General features: G+C 33.9%; 1 protein-coding gene across 5 annotated transcripts in view; it reads right to left on the bottom strand.

Moving 5' to 3' along the window:
• Positions 1-27,880, bottom strand: part of SEC24B (SEC24 homolog B, COPII coat complex component) — an 83,976-nt gene that overhangs the window by 45,350 nt on the left and 10,746 nt on the right. For 3 of the 5 annotated variants that reach the window (XM_063107981.1, XM_063107982.1, XM_063107984.1), the window contains 2 exons: positions 18,485-19,231; positions 9,909-10,082 (listed from right to left, as the gene is read on the bottom strand). In XM_063107981.1, coding sequence (XP_062964051.1) covers positions 9,909-10,082; positions 18,485-19,231 — 921 coding nt within the window. Of the gene's footprint in view, positions 1-2,217; positions 2,323-9,908; positions 10,083-18,484; positions 19,232-27,880 lie in introns of all 5 variants that reach the window. The other 2 variants (XM_063107986.1, XM_063107985.1) reach the window with 2 other exon arrangements.

The raw sequence follows: 27,880 nt of genomic DNA, 5'->3' as shown, positions 1-27,880 counted from the left end.
TGAAATCTTCAAAATAACAACCATGAGATAGAAAAAGTGAGGTGTACCTAGGATCTGAATAATATATACATTAAGAAAATAATAATTCAGAACCTGGGAGCAATGATCCATCAGTCGCAATAAGCACATATTATAATCAGATATTGGTTTCTAAAATACCCTTCTCCACTTAAGAAACCGGGATTCCTTGGAGAAATGGCTCATTCCAGGGTTTCAGCAGGGTAAGTAAGTACAAGATGGGCTAGGAACATCTTATTGTTGCCTTAAAGTAAATGCTCAAAGATTCATAGGAACATTTAAAAAGACATTGGAACCAGTTTGAAGGAGTGGACACTGGCCAAATCTATGACAAGTTAATATCAAAATAATGACAGTAATGGATTATAACCCACTGAATAAAATAAAAATCCATGAATCAATATGGACCTAAAGAAATCAATATCAGAGAAGGGAAAACTTTTCATTATCATAAAACCCCAACTCTTCAATACAGAAGGAATGTCTGAGTTTCAAAATCACCAACACCAATAAATACCAAAACTAATGGGTGACAGTTTAATAAAGGACAGTCTCAAAGAATCTCCCCACAAATTACTTATTAATTTCAAAGGGGAAACGTAGTGACTCCATAGTGGAGAAACCTGGCAGATACTACCTTTATGAAATGACCAGTTAACTTCATCATTTTGGGAACAAATTGACATCATGTGCCTCAGATAGGATGCACTGAGACCACAACGTAACTTTAATGGTAATATTGCCAAAAAATGCATAATATAAAACTAATCATGAGGAAACATCAGACAAACCCTAACTGAGGGACACTGTACAAAATAACCAGTCTGTACTCTTTGATCAAGGTCAAGAAAGAGAAAGAAAGGCTAAGAAGGAACCATTCCAGATTGAAGGAGTCTAAACAGACTCCTTCATGACTTGATAAAACTAAATTCAATTCATTATCCTGAATTGGATCCTGGACCATGAAAACAACCATAAAAGATATTATTGAGACAATTATGTAATTTGTCTGTGGACTGTGTATCAGATATTATTCTACCAATGTTCAATTTCCTGGTAACTATATTGTAATTATGTAAAACAATGTCTTTGTAATTAGAAGACATACACGAGTATTAAGGGGTAAAGTTCATAATGTCTCCAACTTACTTTGAAATGGTGTAGGAAAAAAATATATAATCACAAAGAAAATGGGGCAAAAATGGTTTATCTAAGTCAACCAGATATATGGGAGTTTCTTTTACAATTTTTCTGTAAGTTTGAAATTATGTTAAAAGAAAAAATTACAAAATGTTTCGGATAGATGGGTTTTTTATATATTTAGAGTAAGAAAAATTACTTCCTACCTGGCATCTATTTTTACACTCCTCAAATTATGCATAAGGATTTGAATATTTTAAGAAATCCACAGGAAATGCAAACTTCTGGTTAAACAGATTGTGAAGCAAATACTCCCACTCAATAGTAACAGTAACAGAAGAAGAATCATGGTCACAATATAGTAACTTGAAAGATCATCGCTTATGGATTCAGTCTTAAACTATTAGAATTAATAAAGGAACTGAACTGCTTAATTTTCTGCAGTGTTCTACCTATCAAAGGCAGAAAAAGATATTAAACAGGTTGCAACACATAACAATATGCACAACTTCTTCAACTAGCAGAGTATGAACCACTACTTCATGAAGCATGAAAATGATTACACATTCTTGGCCTTCTAAATACATGACAAGAAGGGCCAGAAGGACCTTACAGAAACAATGTCCTATTTCTCTACCACTGTTATAAAAAGCCACATGGCTCACTTTGATCAGACTAAAGTAGCATGCAAAGCAAAAAATAAAACATTATTGCTAAAAGGGTACTAGAGCAATCATCAGCCAAAAGCTTCAGTCAGGACTCATTCTTTTGCACGTGACATGGGAGAAAATGCATCTCTGAAGTATGGAAGCACTCTATACCATCATGAAAGGTGTATTCTATTATTTACGAAATGGTAAAGATCTCCAAAGGAGGAAAAACAAAACAAACAGGCAAGCACCTTATGTAAAGTGACCCAACCTTCTATAACCCAAATCAAGTAAGTTCATCATGCTAAATCTTCAAAGACACTTTTTTTAAAGGCTAAGTAAGAATGTGGAAATAAAAAGAAAACTTAAGTAGGAAAAGATCAAGAACTGGTGTAGAGCTAAAGCAGACCTGCTTCCTCATCCTCCTCCTCCTCTTCCTCATCATCGGAAGTTGATGACAAGGGAGTTGGTGCGGAGCTAGCTTGATTATTAACATATTCACCATACTGCATGCCTGTAAAGTGGAAAGCACAAACACAAGAGTCAAACCAACAGGAAAGACAAGAAATAAAATTTTGACATTATATTAAAAGTGAGAAAGAACTCTGACACTCCAAAGAACATCCCAGCATGCATATTAATATTAGCAAATTTATTATCAAAACTAGAACAGTTAGAAAATCTCTGCAAAGCAGTTTAGTAAAAGCAGCTTTAATATGAACTAAATGGTTTAAGTGTGAAAAAAGTACCATGATACACTGATAATATTTAGGAAACTGCAATGATATTCTCTGAAAATTTCACTAAGCTCTATACACGTTTACCTTCTTTGACCTGAGGGCCCTTGTGGTATACTTCCTTTGGGACTGCGCATTCTTGGTGGCCAGTGATCATTTCTACTGAACTGAATCTGTACAGCATACAAAACACACACAGATACTTGGTGCCTTCCTCCTGCTAATGTCACCTTGATGGTAACTCAGTTCCCATAACGGAAAAAGAATGACAGTTAGAGAAAAGAACTGTATTTAGCATAGTTCTCTGCTTATAGTAGTTACTCCAATTTAAAAAAAAAAAAGAAGAAGCTTATTAACTGGGGCCTTACAAGTGTGACAATTACAGAAAAGTGAATTTTCTGAGATGGCCAGTCACGTCAGCATCATCCTACTGCCTCCATGTGAGTCTGAAGTAGGTGAACAAGACTGATCCTCTCTCTGTGTGAGCTACACTAACGGAAGGCAGATTTTGTGGAAAAGGTACCATAACTGATACTGGTAACTGCATAATACTTCTCTTAAAAATAAAGTTGAAAGTTGATTGCATATTTTTACTACTTAATTAGTCTGGTAAAATCAGGACTTAAAAAATTAACATCCACAAAATTGTTATAAGGGAAAATAAAATTAATCTTAATTAAAAATGAAAACACTTCATGAATAAGAATAAACACCCATGTCAGAAAAATCTTATACCACCACTTTGAAAAATATAAAAACCTGGAAAAATAGTGGGAATTTTCAAGAATATGTCATTATATTGCAAGCACAATGAAGCCCAGCCTCTCCAAAATCACATAGTACTCCTTTGATGCTCTCTTCATTTATTTTTTTTTTTCAGGTGACCATTTTGATTAGCATGGGTAAACATAACTCATCTCTATAGTCAGAAAAAAGCTATTAAAGAGTAAAACTTGAGTTTAGAAGAGAGCAAAGGTTAACTTGTAGATGAGTGAAGCTTTGATCTTTCAACTATGACTAAAAATGTCATGGAAAAATCTACTAGCTTTGCTCAAACATCGTTTAATATAGGTAAAATAGCAGTTATCACAAATTCATCTGAGAGAGTAAAACTTAATGAAAATAAGTTCAGGCAATACAAGAAACAAACCTGATACCTTGAAAGACCAAATTCAGAGTGGTATGTTCCTCTAACAAAAGCCTAGTTAAAATGAAAATTTGACTAATATTAGACCTTAGATTAAATATACTAAGAAGTTTATGATTAAACAGGTGAAGAGTAAAAAGTTTTTATAGAAAAGAAATTCTTCTTCAATTTAAGGACTTGTTTAAAAATGGACTACTTTTCCAAAATACAATTTGCACCGTACTTTAAAAAGTATACATATGTGTATGTATATAATAAAAATAAATGAGAAGAAATTCCATTTATCGTGCTGAGCTAATAAGCTGGGGAAAAATAAAAGGATCCATTCTTCTCATGACTGAATGAATATGCAGGTTGTTGACTGTTACTAATCAAAGGGGGCAAAGTACAGGGAAGGTCTATATGTATCATGAAATGAACATTTTCCTCCCTTTCTCTGTATTTACTGGATAAAAATATATTTATTTCACTTACTATTGGAAAAATATCCAGTGCTTAATTGGAAGCAAATGAGATGGCTATACAATAATAATAATAATAATAATAGTAAGTTATAGAGCAACTACTTAATGCACTGTAACAAACCTATGAATAAGAAAGATGAGAATATTAGTTACTATAGTATCATTTTAGATTATACTGTGGTTGTCAGTGTTCTACATTAACACACTGTCACACAATATACCCAAAGCTTCCTTTCCCGAAAAAAGGTGTAATCTGTTTTGAGATTATACCTTTTAATGGGACAAGAATATGACATTTTAGTTAATCCACATAAGAGTGGTAAGAACTCTAGAATAACAATCATTTCATATTTAAATGCCCTCCTATAGGTTGGGTACAGCACATACAGACTGCAACAAATGGGGAGTTACAGCCAGAAAGGGGCAGAGAGCCGAGTTATCTACTCTAGGATATGTGAATGGTTAATAGAGCTTCCTCAAGTGCCTCTATTCAGACTCTCTTTAAGAGCCAGAACCTATGTATGAGATACACAGACCCCATACATGAGGTTGTAGAATATGACTTTCTCTCCCAGAGCCTGGCCTGAAAACCTCTGTAGAAGTGTACATGGAGCACATACCACTACTACCACTACCACCACCATCACCACCACCGCCACCAAATGGAGAGGGAACGCTATATCTTAATTTATTGTCTTAACCGGAGCTTCCTAGTGAATTTACTAAACCAAGAGGCAAGAAAAACTTTGAAATCTAACATGATGAACAACTCTGTTATTAACAGGGCCCCAATACTTTAAGAAAGACTTTCAGCTTAAACTACCTACCACTAAAGTACTTTAGGCAAAACTTTCCAGACCATATCCTTGGGGCTGGCTTAATAAAAGGTATCTCCACTGTTTCCTATATAGCTATACTGGAGGTTCGCTGTTTTAAATTCAAGAGTTCAGACTTCTGAGCAACTATTACTTTTCCTAAGCTGGTTTTCAAACTGATGCGCATACTAGAAGACTTTTCAAGGATTTCCACAAAAATAGTTTTAAGGGAATCAATTTTCAGATATCAATTTCTATAAGTACTCTTCCCTAAAATTTATCCACCTGAAAAAGTGCCTTTGTTAACAACATCCTTTCTCTCACTTTACAAAGGTAACATGTAACCTTAACTTATCTAAAATTTTACTACAACACATCGCTTGGAGGTATTAAAATTTCTTAGGCACCAAAGAGCAAGTTTCATCCTTGTTTAAATGATAAATCAACATACCCTAAATCTATAGGCTTTCTGTTACCTTGACAGATATGTTTCAGTTAGGGGTGAAACACAATAGAAAGAACTGATTCTCACTGGAATATTCTTAATTCAGAAATATGGAAAGTAGGGTTGTGGGAGTAATGATATTTTATTTAATTAAATAATTCTCTTTATGTAGATCCTGACCACTACTGTCAAATAACTCGCTACTTTAGAGAACCAGGAGAACAAACCCAAAATAGTAAGAATACTGAACAGAGAAGCAGCATGACATTGTGGATAAAGACAGGGACTCTGGGTTGAATTCCAGGTTCTACAACTAACTACTTTTGTGCCCTTGGGCAAGTTACTAACCTGTCTGTTCTTCACTTTCATCATCTGTAAAATGGGGTAATAACTACCTCAAAGGGTCGTGGTGAGGATTAAGAGAGTTAATTTCAAATTCTTAGAATGGTGACATATGCTAAATACTATATGAGTGTTAGCTATTATCTCTGAACTTTAAAAACAAGTTTTTGGTTTATATTTAATTAAAGACAATTATTTTCAGCTATTCTTAGTACTCATCCATAGCGCAAGTCATTAGTCAAAAATAAAAGAACCTTCCACCAACCTGACTAGTGTATTTAGCAATGCTAATTCTCTTAAAAACAAGTCCCAGAGGACTATCAAGTTTTTTCAAGATACACTGGACAAAACTCACAGATAAAAATTCCATATAACTTCTTTCAGAGTCTATGTGAGATGTGCAATAAAGTATTTTAGAACCTATTTTATCATAAAATATTTATAATATAGTTAATTCTCACTTTACTATATCTTATAAGATATTTAATACTTTCCACATCCTTTCAACAAAAAAATATTTACCAGCAAGTGAACATATCAGTATTTAGTACTATATGTTTTGAGGGCTGTTTCTGCCAATTAGGTTATATGGAGACTCCACCCATAAAATAAATGGCCTACATCACAGCTTTATGTTTTTTCTAAAAACACATTTAAAGGATATGGTAAGATATTATATTGGCAATGGTATTAAGAAATTCACAATATTTTTAATAAATGCTGCGACAGTAAAACAAATACTGAGTTTGGAGGCAGGATGTTTGCTCTGGGTCTTGTGAATTTGTAGGTCTTTGGGTAAGACAACCAAACTCTCTAGACATCAATTTCCTTATTTATAAAAGGTGAGATATAACATGCCTGTTCCATACAACGAACAAGTAACACAATATAAGTTAAAGGTATTTGTGAATTATAAACTACTACATGAAAATAATAATAATGCTATCTACAATCTTGAAAATAAAATCTAACAAACAACAACAATTTCTGACACATATTCAGAGGTTAAAAAGATTTTTAAAAAGAGCAATATTGCTTTGGTAAAACTTTTCCAATACCATTCTTATCTACTTTATGCGAACAAAGTTTCTCAGCAATTATATGTTTGAAAATAGATATTAAGAATAAAGTTGACCTGAGTCCTATCATATTCTAACAATGAATCATACACAACCTAGATATGAAGATTTGGTGGGGAGGTGAGAGAGCCCATTTATCTCACTGAAAAGATGTATTTCCAGTAAAAATGTACTTTCCATATAAAAAGTACCAAAATTCATGATGTTTACGTTGTTTTGACCTACTATATACTAATAAAAATTATACTGATAGCTTAATCCAAAAGAAAAAATAGTAATATTTAGACATTTATGGTCATAGATAATAAAACAAATTTTAAAAATTGCAATGTATATATTATTGTGGCAGAAAAGTACAACAGAGTGATAAAAGAGTTTCTAGTTTAAGAATATATAATATTATTACATTCAGAAAAGGGGATATAACTTCAAGGAGAAAGAGGAAAAATATAAACTTTCCAAATGTGAAAGAAGGGCTTATTTGAGTACTTTTTAAAAGAACGATGGTAGGTATTCCAGTGGATACATTTAAAAGAACCATGTAACATATTGTTTTAAAAGTTTACATAATATGTTGAAAATTACATAAGTGCAACTTTAAATTTTTGATGAAAAATTTTAGATATCAATGTCAAAAAAAGTTATAGTAGTTACACGGTTGTTCCAAAATTTTTTAGGAAATACTCAAGAAAAATTTGAAGTCTCTCTTCTAAAAACCAGTTAAAAAATGCTTAGTCTTGGGAGAACAACTAAGCAAGGTGTCTTTACTGGGGGAAAAAAGACTAGTCTTTTAAGTATTAGCATTTTTTTTTTTTTTTTTTTGGAGGCTGGCTGGTACATGGATCCAAACCTTTGATCTTGGTATTACAACACCGTGCTCTAACTGACTCAGCTAACCAGCCAGCCCATGCATTATCATTTTAGTAGTCATATCAGGCCCACAGCAAACCCTGTACAGATGGCACACTGCACAGTTTACGAGTCTCTATTCATGCAAACTACAACTTGTGCAACCATATGTGGTAGCCCTGACTCACATGAACAATTAGGCTGTGTGCCCCAGATCTATCCAAAGGCAAAGAGGCCACTAAAAGGTCAAACTCCTACTTAAGAAAAAGGAGCAATAAAAGATATAACTCGGGCCGGCCCGTGGCTCACTCGGGAGAGTGTGGTGCTGATAACACCAAGGCCATGGGTTCGGATCCTATATAGGGATGACCGGTTCACTCACTGGCTGAGTGTGGTGCTGACAACACCAAGTCAAGGGTTAAGATCCCCTTACCGGTCATCTTTAAACAAAACAAAACAAAAAGATATAACTCAAATCTCTCCAGTTTTTTCTGTTACTTAAGAAAGGAGCTCATCATAGGTAAATCAAGAGTCTATCAACAGTCAACAACAAAATTCAGCCTCATTTAATAGAAAGAATACAACACAGAGAGATTTGAGTTGAAAGTCTTTAGCTCTGCTGTTTATTAACGTGTAGCTTTGGGCAAGTTACTTAACATCTGTAAATTTTACTTTTGTCATCTATAGAACAGAGATAATATCTAAGAGCATTTCGTAGGATTAACATGGGTATTAATGAGGTAGTAAACAAAGTATCTGGCACCTTGTATGTACTCAACAAATGTTAGCTTTTCTTTTCAAAATCTGTTTTATTTAAAAAGAAAAAACATAATTATGGTTGTTTAGTGGGAAAGTGGTCTACCACATGATATTTATAGTAAGATAGTAGGATGGTATTTAAAGTAAGATGATCAAAAAGAAAGTAAGTAAAATAGGAAGAAAGAAATCAGCAGGGGCAATGTAAAGGGTCAAAAGAAGCAAGATATTTAAGAAATGGGAGGTAGCCACCAACGTAGAAGACACAAAAAGACACCATTCATTTAGTTATGGCTTCTACATATCCTTAAGTTTTTTCTACTCATGATAAGCAAAACTTGCCTACCAGCCCTTCACTTTGAAGGCAAGTGCTCTTAAGAACTAGATTCTATTCCGAGAATATCCACTGGCTTGTTTGGTGCTACAGTTGGTTTTCCTATAAAACCACATAAAATTTATGATGTAAAATCTATTGAAAGGCCTCTATTGACCACATAAACACTCAACAGACATAAGCAGTGAGAAAATCCTAATAATCTATGGTGCTTTTTCCTTTTCTGAACTTCAGAACATAAAAGAGAGGATTCTTCATACTCAAGGTTAGGAGCTGTCATTACATTGCAAGTCTCTAAATATTACAGTGGTTGCTCTGGAAATACAGATGATAGACTCCTGAAAACAGTTCAGTTATCTCTGATCAAATGAAAAACATGGTATATTAACCCAAAACATCAATACTTTGGTCTTTTAGCCAGGCAGAAAGTAACCAAGAATACTGCCAAAACAAAGGACAACGTGGGGAAACAGGGTAAAAACACATTTTATTACCTGTCACTTATTTAACACATGGAGAATATTAAACAAACAAATAAATGATATAGTTTGTAAATGATACAAGAGTGTGGGTTACAATTTCATTTTCATCCCTCATCCCCAAAATTGTATCAAAGATTACTTGCTATTAACAATCACAATGAGCATAAAAATCAAATAGGATATGAAGATGGACTAAACAAGGAAATTTTGGTTGCTTTATCCTAAAAGAAACTATAATAACCTTTCAAAAGTAGAAAATAAATGTCCCGTGACAGAGGGATGGATTAATGAATCATAATACAGCACAATGAATTATTAATTGTGAAAACAGCTATAAAGACTATGTAGAAGGCTGGCTGGTTAGCTTAGTTGGTAAGACTGTAGATATGTGAAGAATGTGTATAATAAATGTAAAAGCAAAATATAAAATGGTATATAAGCTATGATTACAATTACGTAAAATATATAATCATAAACAGCAGACACTGGAAGCTAATATACCAAAAAGAAAATAATTGTGTTTGGATGATTGTAATTTTTCCCCTATATTTCCTATAAATTACAGTATACAGTTTGACTTTTAAAAATCAGATATCTGAATATGTGTGTGTGTGTGTGTGTGTGTATAAAATAATAGATATTTCTAATACCTTTCTGTTGTAATAGCTCTGATGGCTGTGTAACTGAGGCCACAGGCTCAACTGGATGGTTTGCAGCAGGAGGCATTCCTGTTGATGAGGCTCCTGACAAAACAGTGGACACTGCTGGGCTCGACTTGGGAGGATGAACATTTTGTATAACAGGACAGGATAAACAATCTGCAACTAAAAACGAAACAAAAAAATCTACAACTGAAGACAAGAAACTATTTATCCACAGCAACAAACTTGGAATATATTAAAGTATACTTACTAACAAAATAGTTTATTTGAAGTTCTTATAGAAACTTGAGTAGCATCACATTATCTAGTATATTTTTAAAAGAAGGTAGTCCAAAGAAATTCTTTCCAAAAAACTGAAAAATTACTTATCAAATGTTTTAGTAATTTTTAATGGTAATTTTCCTAAAATATTACACATGCTTCCCTACCTTCTTAAACAAAATGAAACCAAAACAGCTTTTCTTTCCTAACTAATGATCTCTATTAATAGTAATTATTATATTATGCAATGGTACCTCAGGTAAGAAGATGAATGTAGGTTATTTGATTCTGTAGTAATGTCCCTGAATTCCATAAACACTTTTAGTATCAGCTCAGATATCATTTTGCATTGTAAACTGCCACTTCTCACTTTCTGTTTCTAACCAGATGACTTATTTCACATCTACCTAAGTAAGGCCCTGACCATTACACTAGGTTAGACTTCTGGAATAAAGTACGTGTGATTCATAGCAGGCCTTTGTGATATCTCAATTTACCAAATGTCTCCTAGGTGGCAAAACTGCCCCTGGTTGAGAAACACTGACATATAGGACAATCTTCAAGACTGTCGAACCAAGAGATAACTGAAAAACTTATGGCAAAAGACTAGTGGTGAGCAGTGACTATATACTGAATAAATACACATATCTGTGTATATGTATGATGTGCGTGTATGTATATATGTAAACAAACTTAGGTCTAAGACTGAAACAAATGTAGGAATATGGTGACCAAACAAAATGTATTATATGTCCTGGTAGTGTACAAATGATATAAGTATGGGAATGGGGAAAGAAGGTAGAGGGTAGTCTAAATAAGCTGACTGCATCATCATTTTTAGTAGGAAGACAAATTGTCATCAAAGACTGAAAACACAGTCACTGTATTTTGTAGTTCCTTTCATCAAGGTGGAGCCTATTTTCCCATGCCTTGAATTGGAGCTAACCTTGTGATTGGCTTTAGTCAGCAGAATGTGGCAGAGGTAAAGGTATGTCAAGTCCCAGACCTCAAGTCTCAAGAAGCCTTGCGGCTTATGTCTTTGGCAATGGATACCATCATGTAAGAAAGCTGCTCTAGTCACATGGAGAAAATCTAGGTACTCTAGTAAAGAATCTTCACCAGCTTACACATTTGAGCTAAGCCATCCAGAAGCCACATAAGTGAGTACAGAAAAAAACCAGCAGAGGAATTGCCCAACCAACCCACAGAACAATGAAAAATCATAAATCATAGTTGTTTTTAAACCAGCAATAGATAATTGATATCATCATTAAAACTGCCAGTGTAACAAAGTAATAAGAATATTTAATGGTACACAAGGAAAAATTAAGAAAGATATAATCATCTAAAATTAGGTGTATGTACATGTATGTATATATATACATATATACCTGAATATATATATAGACGCATAATAAAAGACATATCCATGAATTCAGTATCCAAGTTTGAAAATAAAACATTTCCAATACTGTTGAAGTTCTTAGTGTACTCCTTAGTGTTCTCTGCCCCCTCTTGAATTGTGTTTATTATTCCCTTATTTTTATTTTTAGTTTACCACACATATAAGTAACTCTAAACCTTATTTTTGCTTGTTTAACTTTGTAACAATAGCAGACTACATGTATTCTTCCATGACTTTCTATGTTACATATTTTGGATTCATTCCTGTTAGCGAGTGCTTTTCACCATTTTCACTTCTGTTCAGAAGTACATTGGAAGAATATAATTTATTTATCCATTCTACTATAAATGGACTTTTAGGTTGTTTCCAATTTTTTTTTTTTTTTCATAAATAGTGCAGCTATGGATGTTGTGTGAACATGTCCCTGGTGCAGATGTGTAAGTTTCTCTAGGGCAGAACTTCTCAATGTGTGTGTCATAGTTTGAATACGTGGACGTATGCAGCAAGAGATACTCAATCCCTAAGCCCTGGGGGCAGCCCTTCAGGAAATGAAGGCTTTGGCCTAGAAAGCAGACTAGTCTATTTAGCCCAGTATCCCAAACAAATATTATCATTTGCCATAAGTGCTACACATCTAAGACAGAAAGTGGTGCTCTAGAGCCTTCCTTTTCAAAGTGAAGTCTATGGACTAGAACCCCTTATGTGGAAGCTTATTGGAAATAATAGACTCTTAGGCCAAGCCATACTAGATCCAGTGGTCAGACCCTGCATTTTAACAAGACCTAGGGTGGCTTATACGCACAAAGTTTGAGAAGGACTTCTTTAGAGTAGACAGAAGCGGGATAAGCCACACTTCAGGGGTGGTTATCTTCAATATCAATACTGCCAAATTTTCCTCAAATATTGAACCAATATACCCTCCTACCAACAAGGTTTAAGAGTTTCCTGTTACTCCACATTTTTACCATATTGTCAGACATTCAAATTTTTACCAAGCTGATGCTAGGTATAAGAAGATATACCATTTTAGTTTTAATCTGCTCTTTCCTGATTACTAATGATACTGAGTATGTTTTCATTTCACCTTCTGTGCAATGCCTGTTCCTATATTTCTGTCTTGGTTTTTGGCCTTTTCCATATTAATTTATATGTGTTATTTGTGTATTCTGGATAAACACTATAAATATTTTTCTCCCAGTTCACAGCTGTCCTTCTGTTTTATAATGTCTCTCAATGACGAAAAGTCCTTAATTAGAAATTAGTCAAGTTTATTAGTTATTCTTCATGGCTTGCATTATGTGTGTTGTCCTTAAGAAATCCTTCCCTACTCCAAGCTTCTGGACATAGTGTCCTATATTTTCTCTGAAAAGTGTTAATGTTCTGCTTTTTTGCCTCTACATATTTATTTCACCTACAATTTATTTTACCCATGGAGAAAATTCATCCCTCAGATTGCAGCTAAAATATCACTTCCTCATGACTAATAGCTCAAATGCACCTAAAGTACACTTTCCAAGTAACATATATGAGAATACTGCAAAAAGTGCATGGAAAAATAGAACTGAAAGATAATACAAATCTTTCCACACACTTTTTGAAGTTCTCTTGTATATATGCTTCATGACAAATAATAATAGCAATTTTACATTCACTTGTCTTTATTTGGATAATGTTTTCCTCCTTAAGTGGACTGAAAAACTGTATGAGGATAAGGATCAAGTCTTTTTTCTAACTTTTATCTCCCAACACTAGAACAAACCCTGGCACACAGATGGCTTTCAAATATTTGTTGGCTTAATGGAGACAAGGTCTACCAACATTAACGACCAGAAAAGCATGCCAACCAAGAAATTGTTCCTTTCACAAAGAGAATTTGACAGAAGAAACAATGTATAAAACTGGCACTATGCAAAATGAATTGATACACTACTTTTTAGTTTATGGGATGTTTAGAGACAGAAATCACGATTCAAGAATAAATCTTTTGTCTTTTTTGATAATTAAGGTAGTTCCTTAGTTTTTACTAGCTCCTTGGTTACTTATTAGCTTCTTAGAACTCACTTCCTCATATATATCATGGATTAGGTATCTAGACAGACTCCCAAAAAATAGTCCTATATTAATATTGTATAATCCTATAAAAGTAAACTCTATCTTCAGTAATTGTGCATAAAATTCTTTAAGAACTAGGAAAGATTAAATAAATTCTCAGTTAATAGTACCGCCACCCATTCACATTGTTCAAGCTAGAAATTTTAAGTCATCTTTTATTCTTCCTTTTCCTTCATAAACTATATCAATAAATCCCTGTCATCTCTGTCATCTGTCTTCTGTCTAAATGAATCCCAGCCCAGGTCATCATTCTTCACCTAGATAATTTTACTAACTCCTTTCTAGCTGGTCTTCCAGCTCCAGGCTCTTCCTCCTTCAGTTATCTATCACACTGTTCACAGAAGAAAGTTCTGAAACACAAATCTGACAGTGCCACCACTTTCCTTATAAACTTTAGATGGCTACTCGTAGGACTAAGCATGTGTTTTTTCTTAATTCCTCTCACGTATCCAATGTCACAGCCCAGCAGAAACTGAGAAATTGGACACTGGCGACTGGACACACTGGAGAAGGGACAACTAAAAAGGCCAAATTCTGAAGGATGTGAACATGAAAATGTACATCTCATCTTTAGAGCTTGGAGAACATGTGGAAAAACTGACAACTGCTGGGTACAAAGTTGAGAAAAGATGATAAGGTTAAAGTGTAGCTTTAGAAAAACTGAAGGAGCAGGAGTGTGATGGAGCAAAATTATGTTATTCCCATCTCACAACTCTGCAATCTTACAAATATCCAAAGCTGAAAATAATCTCTTGTACTGCACTATTTATACCTTTTAGGAGCACTATTTTTCCACTGCAATTGTCTAGTTTATTTCTGACATATTTCTTTGCTCACATAATCCTCTCCTACAGGGTATTTATTTTGCTTTTCCTCAGGCACATTACCACTCAGAGATGACAGATATAATATTAACTTATCAGTGACTATATCTTAGTGTCATGTATGTAGTGAAATCTTATACAAGGATTATATAAATGTTTATTATTTTTACACAAGTAGCTTTTTAAATGCTTCTTGTATAAAATTGTACAGTCAGAACAATAAGTACCACATGTTCTCATTCATATGTGGGAGCTAAAAAAAAAAAAATGTTGATCTTATAAAAGTAGAGAGTAGAACTGTGGTTACTAGACACTGAGAAGGAAGGGGACAGGGAGAGGTTGGTTAATGAAAACAGAATCACAGCTAGATAGGAAATATAAGTTCTACTGATGTAATATAGTGCCAAACATCTATAATTAAAAATAATTTATTGTATGTTCTCATCACACACTGTATATGTATATTGAAATGTAACTCTGTACCCCATAAATATGTACAATCAATACATGTCCATTAAAAAAAATTTGTGTAAACATTTTTTTTAAATTGTGCATAGTAAAATAGTGTTAATCAGACTATTTTATAATAAGCTATCAACATGTGGTTCTTATTGAGCAAGAAATATTCCAAACAATTAATTTTAATCAAAATAATTTTTCTGGCAAAATTCTATATCCTGGCAATAAGATTTATCTCTCTAATTTTAAAATTATGTGCTTTTCAAAACAAAGAGATAGTAACAATAAATTAAGAAAATGACTTTAAATGAATCTACAGTTTTGGTACACACTTTGCTATCAAAAAGGGATATCTTTATATCCCAAAGTCACACACTCAACCAACTTCACCTCAGACTTAAGAAAAAACTTCTGAACTTATCACAGCTACTTGATTGTAACTATTTACTAGATTACTTGATTATACTAGAGATTCACCTACAGTGATTGCTTAAAAATTTTAAAATGGCCTAATGAAATGACACCTTGTAAACACTAACCAAAAGTTCAGCCTAAATTAACAACTTAACATAGCACCCAAAACATACATACTTGAAGTAGACTTTTTAATAAAATAATGTGAAGTTCTAGTGCTGATTTATAACATACTAACACACTTTTCTAAAATAAAGAGGCAAACAAGATGACATTTAAAGGTTCCTATTATTCCATGTTTTGAATATGAACTCATCAACTGCCTAAAAATAACAGCATGATCCATCACCATAATTTTTATATTTGCTTAACTCAAGTTTATGCTTTTGGACCTACAAACTTTTACAAATTTTTCAAAGACTTTTAATGAAGCTAGTATAATCAAGTAATTAAAAAATATAGTAATTTTTGTCAGTTACTCGAAGGTTGAATTTCACACAAAACTATGCTTAATAAACTCAGATTCTCATTTTAAATGTGACAAAATAATTGAAAAGTGTACAAAACAATTAAGTTGCCTGTCTTTCTAGAATATTAAACTCAATATTCCCATAGTCCTCAAACCTTGTACCTAGGCACCCCTGGCACTGCAACAAACTCACAGGATTCTAAGGAATGTTTTAAATTTTTAAGAAAAACATAATGATATCTGTCAAATACCTTATAAACTACTACTACTACATTATATGGGGGCACTGTAAAAAAATATTGAGATATATCAACTGAGAAAGTTTGGGAACCTCTGTAATATTCAGATTCAAAGTAGGTTTTAGGGGTGGCCAGTTAGCTCAGTTGGTTAGAGCTCAGTGTTATAACACCATTTGGATCATTGTACTAGCCAGCCGCCAATCAATCAATCAATCAATCTTTCAATCAATAAAGCAGGTTTAAAAAGTAATCTTATTCCTTTAGAAAAGGTTAAGAGCATGTGTCATACTAACCTGAGATATATTTAATTTGTCAACCTCTGAACTACAATTAAAAAGTAGTCTACCAATCTAAAGGCAAAAAAACCCCACTTCTTCACATGAATTAACTTCTATTCATTATGGCTTTCACAGTACAGTACAAGGAGTAAAAGAACAGAAATATACTCTACCTCTCTGTCTAAAGGACCAATTACTACAGTTATTTGAATAAAAGGTAATTTTGTAATTATTCTCACTTTTCATTCAATTTCTTTTTTTTCCTTTCCCAATTAGTTGTTGTGTTTATTGGCCAAGTGATCTCATACTTCCCTGATACATCTCAATATAAACTGGTTCCATCCAGTGTACCATTCTCATCTCAGAAATAAGATAGGAATTATCTGTATTTCCTTTGTCACAAAATGCTTAAGTCAGAGGGACCTTAGGATAAGCTGATCTGTAAAAGGACTGCTGAAAGAAGAGAGAAGAAAAGAGAATTTCTAGGGGACAGAAAGTCCTGGTTCTGAGAGGGATAGACAGTCAGAAGAAACTGACCTCCCAGCCACGCTGTTTCATTAATGACCACAAGGCAATTCAACTTGAATAGCTTTCCTCATTTGTAAACAAAAGGAATACAGTACATTTTGGATCTGGTACAAAGCATCACTTAAAACAAAGTCAGAAACAGATTCCCAAGACTACCCTGGAGATCCTATTCTAGCCCAGTAAACTGGGGTTGAAGATCACAATCTGTGCAAGTAGTTCTAGTGCACGGCCAGATTTCAGAACTGTGACAGACACTTTTAAGTTGATTCGCTCAAGATCCAGTCAATGCTAACCGCCCCCTTTTTTTTGTTGCCTACATCTACTATGGAGGCAATATTCATTTTCCAGCCTTCCCTAAAGCTAGGAATGGTCTTTAAAACAGCTATGGCAAGTGATAACGTAAAATGAAGTCTGTCAGTGCCACCATCCCATCTTTTCTTTCCCTTCTTCCTACTTTTAACTCTAATTTGATGTCATAGGTACACAAATATCTTATTTCTATAAACCAACATGCTAAAGATGGCAGAGGAGAAAGAGAGAAAGGATAAGAACATCTGGATCTACAGCATCTGCCTAGACTTGTTATGTGAGAAAAATACCTTTTTGTTTATACCACTTAGTTGCTTATAAGCTGAAAAGGATTTCTAACTGACAAAGCAATAGAAGAGTAGATAATCTCAAATGTACAGTTCAGGTCTAATATTAAAGTTCTAATTTTAAATCTAATTTTCCAGGGAAGGATACCTTTCTATAACATCTTTGGCATATGTCTATGCAGACACTGATATACAATCTAAAGACATCGTTCAGAAAACTAACACAGCTTTACTGCTTTACCAATTCCCATTCTTTATATATATTTTCATTCAGTTTCAGAGCAGATTCTGTTAAATTCAAGTTCACAAATTAAAATGAGTAAATTCTATTAGTAAATCCTAATAAGTTTAACCACGTCTTGGGAAGGTCAGGAAGCCTAACTACCAGGGTATTTTTCATGGGCGTTCCTTCCTCTTCCCCATCTTTCATCCTAATATACCAACTCAAGAATAAGAAAACAGTTTTTATGTGTAGCAAACATATGTTCTATGAATGTCACTAACAGGGGCTAACTTAGGGAAACCAGTGTAGTATTGCAAGCCATCACCTTTTCTATAGTGAATGGGGTTCCAGCTGGAAAAGATAACTGTCCCAAGGTGGGACTAGTATAAAAGAGAAAGTAATGGCCAACAAGGCATTTCCTCAACATGGACCCTTCCGTTTTTCCCTATACCTAACTCACATTAAAGACAGTGACTGCAGAGGCATAAAATATATTAATAAATACTGACTGACATCCCAGCAAGGAACCAGCCTAGACAAGGAAGATGGCTGGGTGGCTAATTGGGAATGGGTGATGGGGGAAGGATTCAGGAAGATGCTGCAAAATACTACAATATACAAAGCAAATGGTTTGCCAAACTGAGCTATTTTCTGATTTTTCTATTAGGTGATATCATCTTAACCTTCATGTAAGTAATATCCTGATTGGAAATACACTCATTTTCAACGTTTTGGTGAACTTTTCATTCAACCTACCAGTATTTGCTGAGTTGTTGTTGGCTATAGCCAGGGATCCTGTGTTGTTTCGTTTGAGACTGTCTTGGGTCGGAAGGCCTGGAGCTGACAACCACGATAGAGTACTGTATTCTGCAAAACTTTGCTGCTGGTGTTGTTGTTGTGATGGTGGAGGTGGAAGTGATGATGGATGGCTGATAGCTGTATTCTGACCAGAAAATGAATTATCTTTAGCTGGCCTGACAGGTGGAGCATTCCGTGAGGTGAACATTTGCCCATATGGATCACCAGCAGGCACAGAGGGATATGAAACACTAGGATATGCAGCATTAGAAACAGTTGACATAGCATAATGACCACAAGTAGAGGGAAATCCCTGAGAAGCAACAGAAGAGTTGGCAGAATACACTGCTGGACTATTATAGTGATTCACAAAAGAGGAATATGGCTGGGAGGCACTCGTATGCAAATGGGATGCTGACGATGCAGCACATTGGAAAGATCCTAGAGTGGATCCCACAATATGAGGGGCAGGAGGAACCCTGCTATACATTTGCTGTGCTCCTGGTTGTTGGTTTGCTGTGCTAGGAGACACCACATTTTGTGTTGGTACTGTATAGAGACCAGAGTAGTAATCACCACACTGGCTATCCAATGGCAATGAAGTCATTTTCCCAGGTCCTTGAGAGTAATGTCCTGAGGGAGCAATATAGTTTTGATGATGCAATCCATACCCAGATGGAACCTGCATTTGATTCTGTGCTGGACCTGAAAAAGAAAGCAAGTGTTTACAGAAACAGGTAAAGAGAGAACTAATTTTTAAACACAGTTCTCATCCAAATATTAACCCAATTAAATTTCTTCTACATAATCCCAATTTATTACAACAGATACACACTGTTAAAGACCCATTGTGGCAGCTAGCCTCCAGATGGCCCCCAGTGGTCTCCACATCCTGTTTATCCACACCCTTTCACAGTCTTTTCTCACTATGTACCAGGACTGGTCTGTGTGACCAATAGCATATGGAAGAGGTAACAACGTATCCCTTCCAAGATTAGTTAGCTCATTCTTGGGCTGTGGATCTCTTTCTCTCAGATAACTCAGTCTGAAAGAAGCAAGCTGTCACGCTGTAAACTGCCCTATGGAGAAGTCTAAGAGGTGAGGAACTGAACTTTTTGGACAACAGCCAAAGAGAAAGTAAGGCCTGCCAACAACCACGAGTGAGCCGCAAATCCTTCAAACTCAGTAGTGTCTTAAGATAACTATAGCCCCACTTGATGACAATCTCATGACAGACATGGAGCCAAAAACACCCAACAAGGGTGCTCCCAAATTTATGTCTCTCAGAAACTGTGAGATAAATATTTGTTGTTTTAAGTCATTAAGTTCTGGGGTATTTTGTTATGCAGCAACAAGTAACTCTAAAAGTAACAATATACCTATTGCAAAAAAAAATTTTTTTTTTCAAACAATGAAGAACATAAAATAAAAAGTAAAAATCCCCTTCTCTCCCTGGTAGCTGGTATCCTAGTTCCCAGATGTGCTACAGTTAACAATTTCTTCTGCATTCTTTGTATACCCACGTATATATGTAATGCATATGTAAGCATACACAAGTATAACATTTTATTTTTTAAACACACAAATAGGATCATATTACAGTTCTGCAACTTGCTTTTCTTCACTTAATATACCCTGAATATTTTTGTGTTAGCATATATAAATGCTCAATATTTTTTTTAAAAATTGATATACTATTTCATTGTAGAGATCTAACATTATTTACCATATTTCCATTGATAAATATTTATTTCATGGGGTGAACTAATTTATATATATGAGGTCAACTTCTGATGAATCTGTAACAATAAGTTCCTAGACATGAAACTGGACATTCAAAGGGGTTGTGCTTTAAAAATCGACCATTATTGACAAATCTCTCTCCAAAAAGGTCTATCAATGTATACCTCCCATCAATAATGCTTAAGAACATCTCATCTTCACAACATTGAGTAGTATTTTAATTTTTGCAAATCTGAAAAGTGAGAAACATCTCAGTTTGCAATAGTTAACTCTGAATGACGCTGAGACTTTTTAAAAATATTCATCACCCATTTGGGTCTTTTCCTTTTACCTGCACTTTTTCTATAGGGTTGTGAGATTTGTAAGTGAGAGAAAATCAGCCTTATGTTACATGCTGTAAATATTTTCCTCCAGGTTATTGTTCATCTTTTGATTTTGTTCACGGTGGCTTTTGTTATAGTCTCTCAATTATTATGTAGTAAAATGCTTCTATTATGCTTGATAGATTTTTAAATCATATTTAGTACAGCCTTTTCCATTCCAAGATTATAAAACTCTACATTCATGCTTTCTTTTAATGTTTTCATACTTTCATTTTATGTATTTACATCTTTGATCACTATAGTATATTTTATTAATTCCAATAAAATTAACATTTATCCAAATATTAATTTTATTAAAATTAATACTATAACTATTTTAAACATATTACATTATATGCTACTCGTTCTAAATGCTTTAAACATACAGTCAAGTCATGTATTGTTTAACAATGGGGATATGTTCTGAGCAATGTATCATTAGGTGACTTCATCATTGTGTGAAAGTCACAGAATATACTTACCTATGAGTAAGAGTATACAAACCTAGATGGCATAGCCTACTACACACCTAGGTTATCTGGTGTAGCCATTAGAATCTTATGGGACTACTGTTGTATAAGTAGTCCATCATTGACCAAAACATCATTACGTGGCACATGACTGTATCAACTCCTTTAATCCTTTGAAATAAATAGTAGTATTATATGCACTTGATAAATAAGTTAAATGAGGCACAGAAGTTAAGTCGCTTAATAAAATCACATGCTCTGGAAGTAACGGGACTAGGATTTGAATCAAGCAATCTGGCACAAATCCATGCTCTTAACTGATGATTTGCTATCCCTCACTACACTAAAATTCAGCTTGCTTTCTTTCTATAGTCCAGCAAATGGCCAGTTTTCCAAACAATGGAATTCTAGTCTTAGAATTTTTGGGTTTTGGGCAAATCTTAATTATCCTAGTATCTAGTTGTCTTGTCTTGTGGAAGGAAATAGATATCTATGCCATACCTCAAATGAAAGGATAACAACAACAACAACAACAAAAATCACAAGCTGTTTCAAATTCACTGACACAAGTGTACAAAGTACCACCATATTCCTTGCCATAATAATGTATTAAAATATTTGCTTACAAAAGAAATAAGAATAAAGCTTACGTTTCCTGATATTTACAAACCCTACTAAAGAACACAGTAGAATATTTATTTTGTAAATAATACATGTAATACATATTCTATGGACAGCACAAAGATAACTTACACAATCAAGCTTTAAGGGAAAAATAGTATCCACACTTTTCACCTGAAAGAATTCACTTAAAAGGAATAAAGTCTATTTGGAATCTTTCATTAACGTGACAAAAAAATGTAAAATGTTCTCCTCCTCTCCCCTATTTAAATATATAAAAAATTAGATTTGCTACCTTTCACTATAGTCTCAGAAAACTCTACACTGGTAGAATTTATCAATGAAGAAAAGAGTCAAGTTGTATTTACGGAAATCTGTTTAAATATCTACCACTTAATGACTGATTTGGCTCATTCATGCTACATGATGTGAAAAGTGGAAAATAATCATCAGTATGTCCAAACCTCTCAAATGTCATTCTTCTAAAAATAACAGGAATGGTGTATTGCTGAAAATGATCAGAAGTGAATTACCCACCAGAGAATGCCTATTTACTTCCCAGTCCATCAAAAAAAAAGAAAAGAAAAGAAAAAGAAGAGAGAGAGAGAGAAAGATACTTTGGAGAAATATGGGGGTAGAAATACCTAAATATATGTGGGTGCTTACTATTTCTTATTCTATATCAAGATCTAAATGTTACTAATGTATGAAAAAGTATCTGAAAATAATTTAAATTAATCAAAAAAGATAAATGTATATCATTTTAACATGTATTCACTATTAAAAAATTATTGAGATATTTTATTTTTGTACTATTTCTTCCAAATCCACTGTTTATTTTAGACTTACAGTACTTCTCAATTCCAATTAGCCATATTTCAAATGCTCAATAGCCACATGTGCAGGTACATAGCATATATCTATAATTCCAGTTCTTTTTGCCTCTCCTAACAGACCCAATTTCTAGCCCTTAGGTTTCCCTCAGCCCCATTCTTTCTAGAGTACCTGTTTCAATTTTTTCCGTATTTTACTTAAGCTCTACAGCCTCCAAATAATATTGTATTCTAGAAAGGAAGGAACTATTTTTCTAAGAATAGCACAACATAGTGCATTATCACATGTATACACATATTATATTTAACTTATTTGAAGATAATTTCTTTTGTAATAATTATTGAAACTGTGATCTTTCTTTGGATTCAAAATGACTCCACGGCATGTATGAAAATATTGGTGGCATTTGAATACTTCTGAAACGGAGAGAGACAAAGGTTGTGGAGGGGAGAATAAATAAATTATGTAGGTGGATAATCAATTTTTGAAAAATAACATTAGAAGTACTTTTCTTATTACAAATGTGATACAGTCATTGTAAAAATGGGACAGAAAGTGATCAAACAAGATAAAAATCATCCATAATCTTACTACCTGACATAACTGCTATTAACAATCTGATGTATATCCATCTGATATTTTCTTTTTGCATATATATATTGCATTAACTAATTTAGTTAAGTAACAGTGGGACTATAACATACATTTTTACATTATTTCGTCATTTAGCATGACAAATATTTTTCCATAATCATTTTTAATGTCTGAATAGTATTCCATTACAAGGATTTACCATATTTTAATCAATTCTCTATTATCAGCCTTTTAGGTTGTTTTCATTTTTTAAACACTAAATCACATGATAATGAATACATTTCAGTAGGCAAATCTTTGTGTTCATTCATTTTACTTTTTTTTCCTATCAGTAATCACTGTTAGGTCAAGTCCCCAGTTGAGAGCTTAACTGTGCCAACAGAACAGATACCAGGATGCCAAGGAAAAATGCAAACAGAGACCAAAAGCAAAGTAAACCCAGAAGATGAATTTAGCAGAGAAAGACTTTAATGCAACCATTATAATTATATCCAAAAAAAGAAAACAAAGTATATTCAGAGAATTGGAAAAAAAAGCTATCATTGTATAACAGGGAATATCAAGAGGCAAAAAACATTTTAAAATGGAAATATTCACAATAAAACCAAAATAAATATGCTAGATGAGCTAAACAGCATGGTACAAGAATCAATGAACATTAAGACTGATCAATAAATTAATCCAATCCAAAAAACAAAGAGGTAAGACAGAAGAAAAATGAACAAAACTTAAGTAACCATGGGACAATATGAAGTAGTCTTACACTTGTGTAATCAGTAAGCGTCTAGTGGGTTGAAGATTGGCCACCTCTCCCCCAAAAGATACATCCACATCATCATTTCCAGAACATGTGAAAATTATTTTATATGGAAAGAGTGATTATTACCTTATATGACAAAAGAGATAATTAGGTTAAGGATCTTGAGAGGAGGGGCTTCTCCTGGATTATCTGAGTGGGTCCTAAATGCAATCACATGTATCCCTATAAATTACACATACAAAGTAGAAGACATACACACACAGAGAGAAGAAAGGCAATGTGAAGATGGAGCAGACAGTGATGCAGCCACAAGCCAAGGAATGCGAACAGCCAACCACAAGCTGGAAGAGACAAGGAACATATTCTCCCCTAGAGCCTACAGAGGGAGCATGGCTGCTATGGTTTAAATGTTTGTCCCCTCCAAAAGTCATGTTGAAATTTAATTGCTATTGTAACAGTGTTAAGAGGTAGAACTTTTAGGAGGTGATTAGGCCATGAAGGCTCTGCACCCATGAATTAATTAATGTTGTTATGGTGGAAGTGGGTTCATTATAAGAAGGCAAGTTTGGCCTCTCTCTCCATCTCTCTCCCCCTCTCTCCCTCTCTTTGCCCTTCCACTGTGTGATCCCTTTGTTATATGATGAAGAAGGCCCTTGCCAGAAGCCGACAGCTTGATCTTGGACTTCCCAGCCTCCAGAACTGTGAGAACTGAATTTCTGTTCATAGGTTTCTGTTTACTATAAATTATCCAATCTCAGGTATTCTGTTATAGCAGCACAAAATGGACTAAGAGAGTGGCCCTGCCCACACCTTAATTTCAGAGTTCTGGTCTCCAAAACTGTGACAGAGTAAGTTTCTGTTGTTTTACACCACCCAGTTTGTGGTAATTTATTACAGCAGTTCTACGAAACTAATACAGTAAAGATACAGAACAGCAATTCTCAGAGTGTAGTATAAAGAACCCTAGCAATACCAGAGATTCTTTTGGGAAATCTACAGGTAAAAACTATTTTCATGATAGTACTAAGATGATATTTGCCTTTGTCACTGTATTGACATTTGTACCAATGGTACAAAAGTAATGATGAGTAAAATGCTGGCCCTGTGGCACAAACTGAAGCAGTGGCACAAAGCAATACTAGTAATTACCATATTCTTCACTACCATGCACTCACAGGAAATAAAAAAAAAAGCCAGCTTCACCTAAGAATGTTCTAAATAAAGCAGTAAGAATTATTAATCTTATTAAATCTCAACCCTGGAATATAGTAGTTGTGCGTTTTTAAAAAAATATTGTCTGTGATGAAAATGGGAATAAACATAAAGCACTTTTATTGCGTACTGAAATATAAATGTTATCTTAAGGAAAAGTACTTGCTTAGCAGTGAGCTTTTTCTTGAACAAAACATTAGTAAATAGAATACCGCAATATATACAAAGTAAAATACATCATGACCAAAAAGGGTTCATACCAGAAATGCAAGGCTGGTTCAACATTTGAAATACTTTTAATGCAATTCACCATATGAACAGACTTAAGAAAAGCCATATAGTCACATCAATAGATATAGAAAACGCATTAAACAAAAGTCAACATCCACTCACAAAAAAAATTCTCAAAAAACTAGGAATAGAAGGAAACTTTCTTAACTAATAAAGAATACTAAAAACTTACAGCAAACATCATACTTAACATTACACTTCATGGGAAGACACAGACAGCTTTCTTCCTAAAATTTATAAGATGACGAGATGTCCTCTCTCACAACTCCTATTCAACAATGTACAGGATGAACTACCTACTTCAATAAAGGAAGAAAAAGAAATATATACCATACAAATTTGAAAGGAAAAAAATAAAACTGCGTTTATTTGCAGAATGACATGACTGTCTATGAAGAAAATTCCAAAGAATCTTCAAAAAACTGCCTGAAACTAGTAAGTAAGTTTATTAAGGTCAATACACAAGAGTTGATAGCATCTCTAAAGGCCAGTAAAGAATAAATGGGATTTAAAAATTTTAAAAAACAATACAACTCATAGTGGCACAAAAAAATACAAAGCACTTAGGTATAAATCTCATAAAATATGATCAGAATCTATAGGCAGAAAACCACAAAACAGTGATGAAAAAAATCAAGGATTTAAATAAATGGAATGATATATCATGTTCATGGATTAGAAAAATAGATATTAAGATGTAAATCATCTTAATCTTTGATCTTTAGATTCAGTGCAATTGCAATAAATATACCAGCAGGCATTTTTTTGTAGATATCAAGGAGCTGATTCTAAAATTTCTATGGAAAGGCAAAACAAACAAACACTGAAAAGAACAAAATTGGAAGACTCACATTACCCAATTTTAAGACTTACTTTATAATCAAGAAAGTATGCTACTGGTAAAAGGACAGACACACAGAACATAATAGTGAGTCTAAAAATAAACCCACAAAAATATAATCAACTGATTTTGACAAAGGTGCCAAGGTAATTCAATTGAGGAAAGACAGTCTTTACAACAAATGGTGCCAGAATAATTGCACATTCATATGAAAAGAAAAACAAAAAACACCTCGACACATACCCCAGACCTTAAACAAAAATTAAGTCAAAATAAATCACAGATCAAAATGTAAAATAAAAAAAAACATCTAGGAGAAAATACAGAGATTATCTACGGAAATCTAGGTTTGACAATGAGTTTTTACCTATGATACTAAAAGCATGATCAGTAACAAAAATATTGAAAAAACAGGGGGCGGGGGACTTATGTGGGCTGGCCTAACATTAGCTCAGTTGGTTAGAGTGTGGTGTTGATAACACCAAGGTCCAGGATTCAATCTGTTACTGGCCAGCTGCCCCAAAAGAAAATATTGATAAAGTGGACTTTATCAAAATTAAAAACTTTGCTATGGGAAGAGCATTAAGGAAATGAAAAACAAGATACAGACGGGAGAAAATGTTTGCAAGTCATATATCCGATAAAGGACTTGTATCTAGACTATTTTAACAACTCTTAAAACTCAACAATAAGAAAACAGACAACCCAACCAAGAACTAGTGAAAGATCTGAAATGATAATCACCAAAGATATATGGGTAGCAAATAAACACATGAAGAGATGCTGATCATTAGCCACTTGGGAAATGCAAAGTAAAATCACAAGGAAACACCTGGACACACTTATTAGCGTGACAAATAAAAAAGACCGAAAATATCAAATGCTGACAAAGATGTTATGTAACAGGAGCTCTCATTCACTGTTGGAGGGAATGCAAAATAGTAGTCACCTTGGAAAATAGTTTTGCAGTTTGTTATAAAGTTAAGTATACACTTAACTATGTGACCCAACAGTCCCACTCCTACATATTTACCTAAGTGAGCTAAAAACATGCATTCCCACAAAAAAGCCAGTACATAAATGTTTACAGCATCTTATTCATTACCACCAAAAACTGGAAATAACTAAGATGTCTGAGAACAGAGAAATGGATAAACAATCCTGATCATACATACAGCAGAATACTACTTAGCAATAAAAAGGAACAGACTATTGATTCATGCATAGATGCATGCAGCTAAGTGAAAGAAGCCAGATCCGAAAGCTACATGTTGTATGGTTCCATTTATGTGACGTTCTAAATAACAATATGGAAAACAGAGCAATGGTTGCCAAGGACTGGAAGAGGGGTGAGACACTGACTATAAGGGGACTACATGAGGACATTTTTTATGGTAATAGAACTGTTCTACATGGTATTGTGGTAGTAGACACATGATCACAGGCATTTGTCAAAACTGAAAGAACTGTACTCTACAAAGAATGAATACAAATTTATTACATGCAAATTTTTCTTAAAAAATGAACCAAGATGTAGAGAAAACCTAGGATGGAATGCAGACTGTGACAAATCAGTCTACCTGTATTACAAATGTATGACAACCTAACTGAAGGATGTTTAGGTAA

The sequence above is a fragment of the Cynocephalus volans genome, chromosome 9 (genome assembly GCF_027409185.1).
Source record: "Cynocephalus volans isolate mCynVol1 chromosome 9, mCynVol1.pri, whole genome shotgun sequence".
NCBI lineage: Eukaryota > Metazoa > Chordata > Mammalia > Dermoptera > Cynocephalidae > Cynocephalus > Cynocephalus volans.
The sequence above is the reverse complement of the archived record's forward strand: the minus strand, read 5'-3'. Positions and strand labels throughout refer to the sequence as shown.